The following is a 14,787-nucleotide window of genomic DNA, read 5'->3' as shown; positions in this document are numbered from 1 at the left end:
TCAGGGACAGCCACACGGAGAGGGTCTGTGGCAGCCAAGAGTAAGCTCAGAACTGATGCTCAGCCCATCAAGGTCTAATCTACAGGAGCTGCAGCCCCAGCAGGCCTCTAAAGTATGACACCTGGAGCCAAAGTACTGCCTGGGCTACCTTCTGCCTCTCAGAAACTGCTAACAGTACTTGTTTTCAGCTTCTAAGTCTTGATAATTTGTTATACAGGGAGAAAACTAATATGCTGGCAGTGGCTGAAGCTGCTGCTGCACACGGTTATTTAAATCTACTGAGTCAAATACAGCAGGCATATATCCCATCTAAACACATTCAAAGGAACCGTTTGAATTGCAATTGCTTTCAAGTGATTAAGTTTTATTCCTTGTTCTCATTAGTTCTTAGTTTTTATGAATTAATCTAGAATTTGTGTTCTACACAAACCTAAATTACTAAGCAGGTAGTCGTGATCGGCAGGAGGCTTTCCAACAAGCTCTGCTGTCAGGCCATCACCATCTCTTGCCTTAGCCACCAGCTATATTTCCACTGCTTTTTCCTTTCCCCAAGACGAGGCTTCTCTCTGTCCCCATGCTGTCCTGGAACTCGGTCTACAGACTACAGCCTCAAACTCAGAGATGCTCCTGCCTCTGCCTCCAGAGCGCTGGCATTAAAAGCATGAGCCACCACTGCCCGGCTTGTATTTCCACCTCTTAGCATGTGGGTGGAGTTACTGGACTACTCAAGTAAATGGGACAGGAACTCTCTTTTTAATTATTTTATTTTGAGACAAAGTCTCAAATTTCTGTGCTTCCAGCAATCATGCCTCAGCCCCCAGGCAGATTAGAATCCAGGCAGCACAGCTACTGTCTGCTGATATTGTAAAAGGGCTCTCAGTGGCTGAGTATTTCCCCAATACCCATATATAGGACAGACTCCCAGTGATGAAGAGCAGTCACAGTTTAGCTACTGTAGGAAAGATTTCCATAGGCAGCATACTCTCCGACTGGGCGTTTTCGCAAAGAAAGCCTTCCCCACCCCCACCTTTCAGAAGCAGAATTACTGTAAGGATGCTGAGAGCTGAACTCCTTAGCTGTCCTGTCTAAAACATGGCAGGAGAAATGTGTACAGCTGGCCAGTACTTACCTAAAAATAACATTACAAGGTAAACTTGAAGAAAGAAGGAGAATTTGACTTTCATCTTCACTGGATACGGCAAAGTGAAACTGAACCTTCCTGACTCGTTGAACACTGGAATGGACTGGATCACCGCCACAGCTGGAAACGTAGAGTGAGAAACAAATGGAACAGCCCCCAGCACCTCAACCTCACAGTTCCAGCCTGGGGCGCAGGAGATGTGCCCGCCCGACTCCCCTTGTACAGAAAGCTCCCGGTGACTTTTCACATCGCCTCTAAGCTGTCAACAGAGACTGGTGAGAACAGCCCAGCATCTGGGCTTCTGTCTCCTCACCTATAAAATGTGGGGAGTGAGTGGGAGGGGGGAGTGAGGGGCGGGAATCCCTTCCTGATCTACTCACTAGGGACTGAGATCTCACTTGGGAATATTTTTTTAAATATATATTTTATTTATTTATTATGTATGCAATGTTCTATCTGCATATACACTTGCATGCCAGAAGAAGACACTGGATCTTATTATAGATGGTTGGGAGCCACCATGTGGGTGCTGGGAATTGAACTCAGGACCTCTGGAAGAGCAGGCAGTGCTCTTAACCGCTGAGCCGTCTCTCCAGCCCCTCACTTGGGAATATTAAGAATAGCATGTAAATAAGGAGCATGCAGCACATGAGACCCAGCTTCCAAACCTTAGGAAATGAGCCCCATGTCTCCGGAACAGTCATACAAAAAGTATGAAAAGAGGCCATCGGGAAAAATCCCACAGTGATTAGACTACAGGTGGCAGAGAGGAGAGAAAAGCAGCCTCTTAGCCACATGGGAGCCCTGGGAGCTACACTATGAGACCTCAAGTTTCTAAAATTTACCTTCTGACAAACATCCCAGGGGGTAGAGGGGAATCCACACGGTGTAGCGAAGCCACGTGAGCACCTTCCAGTCCACGTCAATGCAGGAAAGCATGTAGAAGGGGTACCTATTAGAGAACGGGGCTGAGAAACCGCAGCCTCTGCAGGTTCTGAATCCCACCCTACACAAGCACTCGCAGACACTGTGACGCCTGCACGGCAGCACGTGGCCTCACAACACAATTACAGTCCTCAGCAGCTGTTCACCAACTCCCATCAGACTCCACTCCAACTCCACAAAGGAACTACACTCTACTGGCAGGCTCGTTTTCTGCAAGGAGCCCTCTTTGTACAACTACATGCTGGATGCTTAGGACCTAACTGGCTTTATTCCTAGTTTCCATCTATGTTCCCAGTAGGTAGAAATGCCAAACTGCCTTTGGGTAAATGAATGGTTCTATAAAATTATACACAAAGCCTCTAATCTAGAATCAGAAATGCTCAGTCGTAAAGAGACATCACACTGGGCATGGCAGCACACGCCTTTAGTCCCAGCACAGAGGAGGGGAGGCAGGCAAATCTCTGAGTTCAAGGCCAGCCAAGGCTACATAGTGAGACCCTGTCTCAAAAAAGAAAAAACAAATTAAGAAATATCAGTAGAAGTTCATTTCTTCCCAAAATGTTAATGTTGGGAAGAAGGACCTTGAATTTGTTTCAAACCGTTGCATCCAGCATGCCTGAGGGCACAGACCCGGGCACATGAAGACATGGTCCAGGCACCACCGCCCCTTCCCACTGCACCATGAACCCTGCCTGACTGTCACTATAGAAACCTATAGCTGAGGAGGCAATCTGCAAGATTCTGCACAGGACTCAACGGGAAAAGCAGGCGATATGGAGGAGTGGTTAAAGAAGAAACACGACTTAGCTGGACAGAGCCCTGCTGTGCTTTGAGACTCCCTGTCTTGTGGGCTATTTGATCATACTGTGAACCCCGACACTGTGTTGTTTACTGGAAAAACCTATTTCTAGTTGTGGTTTGGCTCAGCCCTAGCCCAAACCTTTAATCCAAGACAGGATTAAATGAAGTCAACTGTAGGTCAGGAGGTGGAGCAAGCAACTAGTTGACAGAGTGAACACAGGAAAAAAAAAAAAAAACAGAGAAGAGGAAGTCAGGAGAATGGAAGTAGAGGGAGGTGAAGGGACTGATTTTTAATAAGCCAGTCTGAGTCCATGACAGGCTTCAAAACTGGCTTCAGACTGAATAGGCCCAAGGCTTCTATTTCCCAGAAAACAAAACTACAGTCCATGGAAAAAAGATATAATAACACAATAACCTCCCTGAAAACCAGAAACAATAATACAGTAACCGCCTTGAAAGGTCCCCCAGCACCGGACCAATTAAATTAAAGGTTAGATAGAAATGCTTTGTTTAGCTAGTCAAAATGAAATTGTTTCCTGGACACACCTTGTTACCTTGGCACTCCATGAAGTGTCCTCCCCGCCCCTAGAGCAGCACCAACCAATCAATGAAAAGATTACCTAACCACACTCGGAAATCCCCTCTCTTGACGGGAGCCTGGGTGCTCCCGTTAGGGTCGCCATTCTACGGGATGGGCCAGCATGCTGGCCGTTTCTGCAGCATAAACGCCCCTTGCTTCTGCACGCAACCTGAGTCTGAGGTCGCCCCTCAGCGATCCCTGGACCTAACAGGGACATTCAGTTTGAGGGTTTTGAGACAGTGGAGAAGTAGCATGCGGTTTTCCTTCTGGGACATTGGCTGAGGAGGAAGGTCAGCTGGGTGCTTTCTCTGCCTCTCTGAGCTAGTAGTAGACTTTTACCCCAGCATCTGTCTCCTGAGTCTTCATTGGTAAATCAAGAATTTGGGATTTTACTAAAAAGAAGTCTCAATCTGTAGGTCAAGCTGACCTCAAATTCATGGCAGTCCCAGCCTCTCTTAGTCCTGGAATTACAGGTGTGTGGCACTATGCCAGGCATTGAATCAATTCTTCAAAAAGGGCATTAATTATTTTGTTTGTTTTATTTTTTGAAACAGGGTTTCTCTGTGTAGCCTTGGCTGTCTTGGAACTCCATTTGTAGACCAGGCTGGCCTTGAATTCAGAGAGCCACCTCCCTGTCCCTCCCAAGTGCTGGGATTAAAGGCGTGCTCCACCACCCAGCAACTCTAGTAACGGGTCTTACTGTGCCCTCAAGAAAGCTCTAACTGACCCATGCAGCCTGGATTGCCATTTCGACCTGGTTTCTATTCTTCCAGCCTTTTCAAGACCCTCCTGGATGGCCTTGGGCCTCTGCGACACAGACAGCGAGACCCTGAAGTTGCAGTAGGGTAACTCTTTCATTTTCTGGGTCTCTAACCAACGCTTTAACGTGCTCCGTCTTTCACCGCAGCACACACTGATGTGGCTAGGATTCTCACATGTGGAACACTAGTCCCAAGCCAAGCGAAACTTCCAGCCAAGGCAGCAACAGACAGAGGCACATGCATTTGTACCCACCTGAATATTTCAATTGTGCTCCAACAATAAAACACAAAGAAAACCACAGCTTTGTTTTGCATTTCTTCCATGGTGCCAAAGATGATAAACAGAATAAAATTTCTTCCAAGAAACTATTAAAAAGACCCAAAAGAGAGAAAGTTTAAATACTGTGTTATCTTGTGTGTGCACATTCCCATCTGTCTTTTCTGTCTGCACACCTGCACCTGTGCATGCATGGCCTACAGAGGCTACCTTTTTGAAGTCCTTTTTTTTTTTTTTTTTTTGGTTTTTGAAACACTGTTTCTCTGTGTAGCCTTGACTGTCCTTTCTGAGACCAGAATAACCTCAAACTCAGTGATCTGCCAGTCTCTGCCTCCCAATGGCAGCGATTAAAGGTGTGTGCCACCATGTCCACCTAAAGTATTTTTTTTCCCTAACGTTTTATTTTGTGTGTATGTGAGTAGAAATGAGTACACCATGACAGACCTGTGGGAGGTCGGAGGATGTCTCTCAGGAGTCAGTTCTCTCCTACCATGTGAATTGCAGGAATCAAACTAAGGTTTTCAGGCTAGGAGCTTTTACCCATTCAGCCATTTCATGGTCCTTGTTACATACTGGAAAAATTATCCAAACCAGCCTTTCCAGATAAATAGGTACTTTTTTAAATACATTAATTTTTTGTCTATATAACATATACATTAAAGTGATATAGAATATGCCTTCTCGATGAAAAATCACTCCACCACTGAGAGATTAATAAGGGAAAAGCCCATTACTAATAGAACAAAACTGGCTCTGGCTAATGCACAAAGGAGAACCAGACCTGAACAGAAACCCCATCATCTTACATAGTTTCAGGGACCCAAGTTACACTTTGAGCAAATAAACATGTTTCACAGAGACAGAAATCCCAATGTTTGGTCGTTTGGACAAATGGGGGGGGATTTCCAATGTAAAAATACTACCAGAGTTGTCTCCAGACAGACAGGGGCTGCTCTCCAGATCGCTGTCACCCAAGGTCATCCTGCCCGCCTGGCAGAATCATGCTCTTCCTGATAAGAGAGCCGGGAGCACTCCTTTAGCTAAATTCTACTCTACGTAACTTGATCTTTCCTAGGCAAGTGTAGTAGATCCTGTAGGAATTATTGTGCTCTGTTTCTCCACTATCAAAAGCTTACACACACGCAAACACAATATAAAGGATACTGCCAATGAACATTGGTGCCTACACAGGCGAAAGGAACAGAACGTCACAAATCCAGTAACTGCTGTACTGTGTGTAATATTGGCCTGCGCCCATCATTCCGCTACTGGTCTACGCAGTCCACTGCTTGCATATGTAATTTACATAGTATGCTATTTCATGGAAAATGTTTTAAGATTTGTCATGTACATATGTATATGTGCCACTTGTATGTATGCAGCAGCCAGGAGGCAGAATTTAATACTCTAAGGCTGGTGGTTGTGAGCTACCTGACATGGGTCTTGGAAACCAAACTCGGGCCCTGTGAAAGAGCATCAAGCACTGTTGACTGCTGAACCAGCTCTCCAGTCCCCATGTGCCTGTCATTTAGAACTCATGTCCTATGTATTACTTTGCAACTCACTTCCGCAGTTAGTTCCCCGACTAACCCCACACTCACCTTCAGAGTAGCTGAACTACAAGAATACACTTCCCTCCTTTTCAAATCTTACTTCCTGCCCAGACAGCCAAGGGCTCTTTAAATGGGAATGGTCTGGGGTTTTTGTTTTGTTTTGTTTCTGAGATAGAGCTTCTCTGTGTAGCCCTGGCTGTCCTGGACCTCACTCTGTAGACCAGGCTGGCCTTGAACTCAGAGGTCTGCCTGCCTCTGCCTTCTGAGTGCTGGGATTAATGTGCCATACCTCCTGGCCAGCTGAATGTGTTTTATTCTGCCAGTGCTAACTCTCACAGCTGCAATTCCTGTGGCCGTGTCCTACAGTCCGCTGTTTCTTGCACACAGTATCTTGGGTTTTTTGGTTTTATGAACTTTGTTTGGAAGCCTCCCATTTTCTTTTGAAACATATGTGTAAATTCTATGAGGTTAGACAAAGATTATTTTAAGATTCATTTTACTTTATTTTTTAAACCTGCTTTAAAGATTTATTTATTTACTATGTAAATTCAGTGTTCTGCCTGCATTATGCCTGCACACCAGAAGAGGGCACCAGATCTCATTACAGGTGGCTGTGAGCCACCATGTGGTTGCTAGGAATTGAACTCAGGACCTCTGGAAGTGCTATTAAACCTCTAACACATCTCTCCAACCTGATTTAGTTCATTTTTAATAATGTGTATGTAAATGCAGGTGCTTTTGGAAGCCACAGGCACAAATCTCCTGGATCTGGAGTCAGAAGTGGTTGAGAGCAACCCAATGTGGAGACTGAGACCCAAACTCAGGTCCTCTACAGGAGCAGCTCAACCACTGAGCTATCTCTCCGGCCCTCAAAGGTAGTTTCAACAGCAGAGATCTGTTTGCCTCTTACGGAGTCCGAGAATAGCGACAGTTGAGGACTGTGTGAACAACAAGGAGATAGACCCTTCTCAAAGACTCGGGGTCTATTGCTTTGTTTTGCTGAGACAGATCTCACTCGCTGCTCTAGGCTGGTCTTGCACTCAAGACCTGCCTGTCTCAATCTCCCAAGTGCTGGGGTTGCAGACTGGTGCCGCCATGACAGCTCACAAAGGGAAAGCTCAGCCCTTCTCGATTTCACATTTCTCACGCCCCGTCACAGCTCACAACTGATGTTGTAGTTCTGTGGTTTTGCAGATGAGTGTTCAGCTCAGATCTGCATGGCCAAAATCACCTCGCTTCTTGGCTTGCTCATCACTAAGTTGGTATTTCCTTCCTGAATCTACACTAGCAGCTTGCATGTTCATCCAGACACCTCATCTGTCACATTTCCTCAAAAAGAATTCTTACCATTTTTGGCAAAGTCAAATAAACACATTTTAGTCTACTAATCCAGATTACTTCATACAGGAAAAGCTTCCATCAAACCACTTCAGCTAAGCACCAGGCCTGATTCTTTAATCTTTCCTCAAAGAGAACAAGATAACTCCTCCCTTGCTTCCTAGGCTTTTTTTTCTCCATTGCTTTCTTATTACCTGCTCACTCTCCAGGGACTGTCACTTGAGGCACTCATGTCCTCACTCTGCATAGCAACACACAGGAACCCCCAAAATCTGCCTGAAGTGCTCCAGTCAACCTGCTATGGCAAATCCAGCCCCTACTTCCAAGTCAAAATGAGTCCTGTCCCGCACAGGCCCAGAAGCTCCCCCCATGTGTTCTACAGGAATGGCACTCCCTAGATAGACGGGCATTCTGAGGCTGTCCCTTCCACTTGGGGGAAAAAACAACAAACAAAAAAAAATAAAACAAAAACTTAATTCTTGCCATAGTTCTTAACATACAGGATATAATATTCCATATTACTGCATCTCACACTAACCCCTGCTACTTTTATTTATTTATTTATTTTTGGTTTTTTTTGAGACAGGGTTTCTCTGTGTAGTCCTGGCTATTTTGGAACTTGCCCTGTAGACCAGGTTGGCCTTGAGCTCAACAGAGGTCCACTTGACTCTGCCAGCTGAGTGTTGGTGCCAGCACCGCCGGCTCCCCCATTACTTTTTGAACTCAGTGGACACGCTCTTCCTAAGGGCAGAAGCCCCCATAAAGAATAAGGCCTGCTGCATTAGCTCAGACCTCTTACCATGCAACTGACCCTGTAGGATGCTCGGCTGGGGCAGCCAAGCACACAGTCAGCACACAGACAAGCACATGAGGTCAGCCCCGAGGTAAGGTCAGCAGCTAGGCCCAACTGCTCGCCTCTGCGGCTGGGCAGCGCGCTCTTCGCAGTACGGGACCTGATGAGGAGCAGGACAAGGAGGATCAAAGGCCATGTACCCCACTCCTGACAATAATCAACTGGGGCAACACAGAGGTCCTGGAGGAACAAAAACCTTGCCAGCGGCTAAAGCTGAGCAGCTAAGGCCATCTACACACACTGCAGAAAGAACAGAGGGCAGGAAGTCCGTGTTCACACCAAGACTCAGGCTTCTCTGCTTCTCCTGAAAACCAAACTGCCCTAGATAAAAAGTTCTTGATAATTCTGTCATTTCAGGACTGTGTGATAAACAACAAAACAGGCCAACAATGCAAAAATATGCTTTGGAAAATATCTGTGCTTTAAATTTTTCCTTCAAGGCCAGGCGTAGTGGCTTTAGTCCCAGCACATTGGAGGCAGAGGAAGGAGGATCTTTGAGTTTGCGTACAAACTGTTCCACAGAGCAAATTTTAGGATAGTCAGGACTACAGAGACCTTGACTCAAAAAAAATTTTTTTCCTTACATGCTGAAATAAACAGTGCTATTCTATGTAAATAGTATGTTAATAACTGAAACATGGTAAGTTGTGAACTGTCTACTGGATACATACTGAAGTCTTTCATTCCTCACGCTCACACTCAACTCTTGATACCTGGATGAGTGTAGGCAGCACTGGGGAACTCGTGACGCCGATCGCGGCATTGAGGGTTTCCACTAGAGCCAGCATCTGGCAGAAATACATCATGTCAGCCACGCTGTGGAACGTGTCGTGGAAGGACTCTAGGGCACAAGCAGACATGACTGGTCAATCGACTGAGCTCGGGCAGAGGCAGTTTTCCAACTAGACCGTGCCTTACAGGAAAAGAATGTGGGACCGAAAGCAGACACGGAGTCAGGCTCCTGTTTCTAGCCTAAGCCAGGACAGGCCCCAGACATGACTCCCAGAAGAAGGGGCCTCCTTTATCTCCGGAAAGTGAACACCACGACCCGTGTCACCTCCTCCGGGTTAAAAACGAGGAAAAGGGCACACCCAGCTTTCTTTCTGTTACCATCTATTGGAAAAAACTCTATGTACAAGACAAAGTAGAAATTCTTTTCAAATCAATTGCCTCTTCTAATTTAACGCTAAATCTCTACCATCTGCATTATAAGGGCAATCAAGATTTCAGTTATGGGATGGAGAGATGGCTCAGAGGTTAAGAGCACTGGCTGTTCTTCCAAAGGTCCTGAGTTCAATTCCTAGCAACCACATGGTAACTCACAACTATCTATAATGAAATATCGTGCCCTCTTCTGCCCTGCAGGCACACAGGCAGGCAGAATACTGTATAAATAATAAATAAAATTTTTTAAAGTTTCTTATATTTAAAAAAAAAAACATTTCAATTACACATAGATGCAGAGATAAAAGTATTGACTAAAATTAGACTTCAGGAAGGCTGTAGAGATATCTCAGCGGTTAGATGCACATGCTGCTCTTGGAGCGGACCCGAGTTTGACACCCAGCACCCACGTCTGGTAGCCCACAACTCCATCAACGCCCTCTTCTGGTCTCCAAGGGCAACGATATTCCACTGCACAGAGCTGCAAGTAAACTTTTAAGATTTTTAAATGTTGATTATTATTATTATTGTTACTATTTTTTAATGTGGTTGGTATTTGGCCTGCATGTATGTCTATGCAATACTTTATGCCTGGTACCATGGGAGACCAGAGGAGGCATCTAACCACCTGAACTGGACTTATAGACATTTGTACCATGTGATTGCTGGGACTCAAACCCAAGTCCTCTGGAACAGCCAGTGTTCTTAACCACCGAGTCATTTATCTAGCCCCTAAAAATAAAATCCTTAAAATCAGATTTCAAAAGCCTTCTTAGAATTTTGAGAATCTATCCTAACTAAAAAGGCCTTCTTAATACAAGGCTGTCCTCTGAAACATTTCCAAGGGCATTACTGTACAAATGGTCTAAATATCGAAAAGTACAGAACGTTTGGGCAAATTACTTGATAAAAATTCACGATGGCCACTCGTGCTCACCTGAGGCCCACACCTGGGCAGCACTCTGAGAGGCCACATCATTCCCTGTCTTCACACTAGTCCTGTCTAGACAGGCTGCATCGCGTCTTGCTTCAGTACTTCTCAACTAGGCACCACTAGACATCCCAGGCAGGACCATCCTCTGTCTGTGTATTGCAGAAGGTGGGGGCTCCCAGACCCCACCTACTGAACACAAGCGGCACCCTGAACCACTACAACAGTGACAAGCATCTCCACATGCCCTCAAAGAAACCAAAACCAAACCCTGAAAGAGAGAGAGAAAGAAAGAGAGAGAGAGAAAGAGAGAAAGAGAGAGAGAGAGAGAGAAAGAAAGAAAGAAAGAAAGAAAGAAAGAAAGAAAGAAAGGAAGGAAGAAAGAAAAAAAAAAGAAACAGAAGAAAGCCACAGGCAGATACAACCATTATCCATATATTTGTAATCTAAATCCTCAGTTAAAAGGGTCCATAGAAAAGCAAATTACAGTTGAAAATTCACCACTGATCACCACTGAGTCAACAGGCCTATTCTACCGCACCCGGTGACTTGACAGCTTTCTGACTGGATCACTTCATGGCCAGTTGTCTTAAGATGCTTTATGACATTTGGCAAGCATGTGTGTGTGTCTGCCTGTCAGAGGACAATTTCTGGGCTGGTTCTCTTACCATGTGGGTACTGGAGCTAGATTTTCAGGCTTGGCAGCAAGCACCCCGCCCTCTGAGCCATATTGCCAGCCCTATAACACTCAGAATTCTCCCATCACCTCAGGCTGAACGAGGCAAGCTTTCATGTACCTGGAGGTCCCTGTTTTCCTTCCATGGGGCTTCTGACAAAGCCACACTAGAAAAAGAACGACCTGGGGGGCCGCACAGGAAACACCCCCATTCTCTCATGTGATCATGGAGGCCTCTGGTCACATGCGGGCCGATGCCCACAGTGGCTTTCCTAGCCTGCCACTGTGCTATTGCAAAGTCCAGTGTCGCGGTGGAAAAACAACACATGGTTCCTCCTCTTTCAACAGACTCCCAGCTAAACAGCTCAGCTGCCACAAACTGTAAACCCCAGGGCTGAACAGTAGGATACTCTCAACAATTCATTTTTCTTTTCAAACAGTTTATATTTTCTATTACATTTTCTCCATACCTACTTTGCAAAAGAAATTTTCAAATGATCTATATTCAAATTATTGGAAAACTGTACTCTCTCTAATCTTTGTGTGTACTGGTTTGCAAGCTGGTTTGGTATGGCTACGATCAAACAGGAAAAAACAATTTATACATTAATTTGTGCTGTTGTTAGCCTTTCTATATGCTTCACAACAGCACCCTAGGGAACATTTCACTGAAATTCCTCACTGATGACAACACCTTGGGAGCTTCTAACTTAATGCCACATGTGCAGAAGTGCTGTCTCCAGGCCTGCTGCAGTCGGCCTGCTCCCCCAGGGGCTGGGAAATGTGCTGTGGAAGCACAGGGAAGGGCAAGGAGGGCAGGCTACCTGCTCCTGTCAGAGGCAGAGAAAGCTACCTCAGCTGCCCTGAAATCATACTTACCTTTTCCCAAGATAAAGAACCGCACTGTCAGGTTGACAAAGATCCAGGAGAAGCCGAGGAGCTGTACCAGGTTATACATGAACAGGTACCCTTTCTTCAGGCTTGTCAGAGCTGCAGAGCAAAGCAGACAGTGAGCCACGGAACACAACACCAGGGAGAAGCCCTGGGACTGGACAGCTCCACCCTTTCTTTACCCTGAGCTCCCACACAAATATGGAGCCCGTATCTTCCTGGCCTGGGATCCCATAAAGAAAATATGTGGAACACTGCCTGGCAGTATGTGCATTCACCAGCCTCTGTTCATAGCCTTGACCTGCTCAGGAGAAGAACTCCATCCCTGGCAATACATGTAGGGAAATAAAGTTCCCTTCAGCTCTTGGTTTAGTTAACGTAATCTACAGATTGACTGCTCTTCTCTGAAAAAAAAAAAAAAAAATTTAAGATCATGCAAGTCAAACTAGCTTAGATAGTAGAAACAATAAATGAAAAAACGATTATTCAAATAGCCAGTCCTGGCTGAACATAGTGTGCCAGACAGCATGAAGGGCTTAACGGGGACGCGAAGACAGTGAAAGCACAGCACCGTCTCTAGCACAGCACTCTCTTACGGTGGGTTGGAAAGCCACAGCACAAGCCAGACGGAGACAAAGAATGTCTTCTAAAGAAAGACATTAAGCTGGCGGAAAAGGCATTAGGCAGGACTGGATGAGCTGGGATCTGAGCTGTGCCTTTAGAGATGTGCAGGACGAGGACGCAGCCGGTGGCAGGAAGATGTGGACACTCATTCTACTGACGGAGGAGGGTGTGAAGGCCTACAGCCTCCTCACAAAAGACGGGGAGAGAGAGAACAGAAAGGACAGGTCTCGGCAGAGAGGAGGTGCTCAGCTTTTGTTGCTCCAGGCCAACTGTGTCATCAGCCTTCTCATAACACTTGGCTGGTGTCCAAAGCACCACATTTAAAAGTGTGATCAAACAAAACACAGCCTGTCCCACAGGCCCAAAGATACCAGATGTAACACACTTAATCAAACTTCTTCATGATACAAAAATGCATACGTCCTGGCCCTATCATCAGGAAACTGTGAATCTTGAAAAAACAGTTAAAGCCTTGTCTAGCATTCTAAAAATCTATTTAAAAAAAGTTAACGTAAATATCAAAAGTGGTCTAAAAAACACAATTTTATAGTGTGGTAGCACACGCCTGTTATCCCAGCAGAGGCAGGCAGATCTCTGTGAGTTTGAGGCCAGCGTTGTCTACTAAGTGAGTCCAGAACAGCCAAGGCTACACAGAAAAACCCTGTCTTGAAAACCAAAAAATTACAAACAAAAAAACCCCAACAATTTAATCACTGGGCCAGTAATGTTGGAGGCACTTTAGAGGGAGAGGCAGGAGGATAACTGTGAGTTTGAGGCCAGCCTGGTCTAGAGTTCCAGGCCAGCCAAAGACTACTTTGTGAGGCCTTGTCTTAAACATCAAAAATAAAACTATGACTATTATTATTACTATTTGGTGGGCACATGCGCTGTGGTCCATGTGTGGAGGTCAGAGGACAACTCTGTGATGTCAGTTCTCTCCTTCCACCTTTATGTGGGTTCCGGAGGCTGAATTCAGATTCCTACAGGGAAGCATCTTCATCAAGGTGGCTTCTCACATTGGTCTTTGCCTCCACTAGTCCTCTTTAGAGACTATGTTTTTACTCCTTTAAGTCTATTTCTCTAAATTAGTAGCCACTCAAGTCTTTTTTTAAAGCTCACTTAAAACACAACACACACATACATGCACACTCAGTACCTTAATGTATAAACATAAGCTCTGTGTCAGCTCCAGTGGAGCTTCCTGCAGGACATTCTGGGAACTACTGAGGTGCCAGAGAAGAAAATCCGGAAAGCACCTCTGTAGAGCTGCCTCCCTCCTTCCTGTGGTGCGCCAAATAAAGCCCTTGCAAAGGTCTGACTCAGGGTGAGGAGTGAGCCTCATCTCCTTCTGTCGTTCACGTGGAATTTTCCCAAGACCTGCATGAGCCTGCCACTAGACATCAGCTCTTGAGGACAGTGCCCACAATTAACTCACCCAGCTGCAGACCCAGAGCTGCGCTGGTGCTTTCCAGGCAGTGCGTGGAACAGGTGATGGACGTACCCACCATCGCCATGAGCATTACATGTTTACTTACAGACCTTCTTTTTCATAAACATTTGGTTAAATAAAATGAAATTTTTCTAAAATTCTGAATAGCTGGGCAGGGCGTCATATGCCTTTAATCCCAGCTCTCGGGAGGCAGAGGCAGGTCAATCTCTGCATGTTGGAGACTAGCCTGATCTGCCTATTTAATTGCAGGCCAGCCAAGAGACCTTGTCTCAAAAAAAGAGTAAGTAAAATAAAAATTAAAACCCTGCATAGGAGCTAGAGAGCCAGCTCAGTGGTCAGGAGCACTTGCTGCTCTGGCAGAGGACCCTGGTTTGGTTCCCAGCACCCACATCGCCACAGCTCACAGCTGGCTGTAACTCCAGTTTCAGGAGCTACTGCACTGTCTTCTGGCCTCCCCAAGGACCCCACATGCACACAGTGCACAGAACACATGCAGACCACTTCCTACCTCAGGAGCTGATAACCACAGGCATTTATGGCACAGCCCTCAGACTTCAGGGGGGAGAAGACACCAGGCTGAAGGAGCGTGGCCTTATTTCATGCACATTTCCATTTGCCTAGACAGGTGTAGTGCCTTCTACCCTGAGTCTGTCCAGAAGACAGACTTTTCTTCTCTGCTACATTAGCCTTGGTTTATTCAGACAGGGTGGCCCCAAACGGGCAAGAAACACCCTTAAAGGTCAGGCTTTCTTATGGTGTGCACAGCTTAGAAGCCAGACTAAACTCATGGGGTGAAGCTGCC

General features: G+C 45.8%; 1 protein-coding gene across 1 annotated transcript in view; it reads right to left on the bottom strand.

Annotated features, from left to right (window-relative positions):
* The window catches only part of Hacd3 (3-hydroxyacyl-CoA dehydratase 3), a 34,882-nt gene that overhangs the window by 3,055 nt on the left and 17,040 nt on the right, over positions 1–14,787 (bottom strand). Inside the window, exons 6-10 of the mRNA XM_021649575.2 lie at positions 11,900–12,010; positions 8,963–9,090; positions 4,482–4,594; positions 1,987–2,093; positions 1,130–1,261 (exon numbers count right to left, since the gene is read on the bottom strand). Of these exons, the coding sequence (XP_021505250.1) occupies positions 1,130–1,261; positions 1,987–2,093; positions 4,482–4,594; positions 8,963–9,090; positions 11,900–12,010 (591 nt within the window). The remainder of the gene's footprint in view (positions 1–1,129; positions 1,262–1,986; positions 2,094–4,481; positions 4,595–8,962; positions 9,091–11,899; positions 12,011–14,787) is intronic.

The sequence above is a fragment of the Meriones unguiculatus genome, chromosome 6 (assembly GCF_030254825.1).
Source record: "Meriones unguiculatus strain TT.TT164.6M chromosome 6, Bangor_MerUng_6.1, whole genome shotgun sequence".
In the NCBI taxonomy this organism is placed as follows: domain Eukaryota; kingdom Metazoa; phylum Chordata; class Mammalia; order Rodentia; family Muridae; genus Meriones; species Meriones unguiculatus.
Note: the sequence above shows the minus strand (reverse complement) of the source record. Positions and strands in the feature narration are given on the sequence as shown.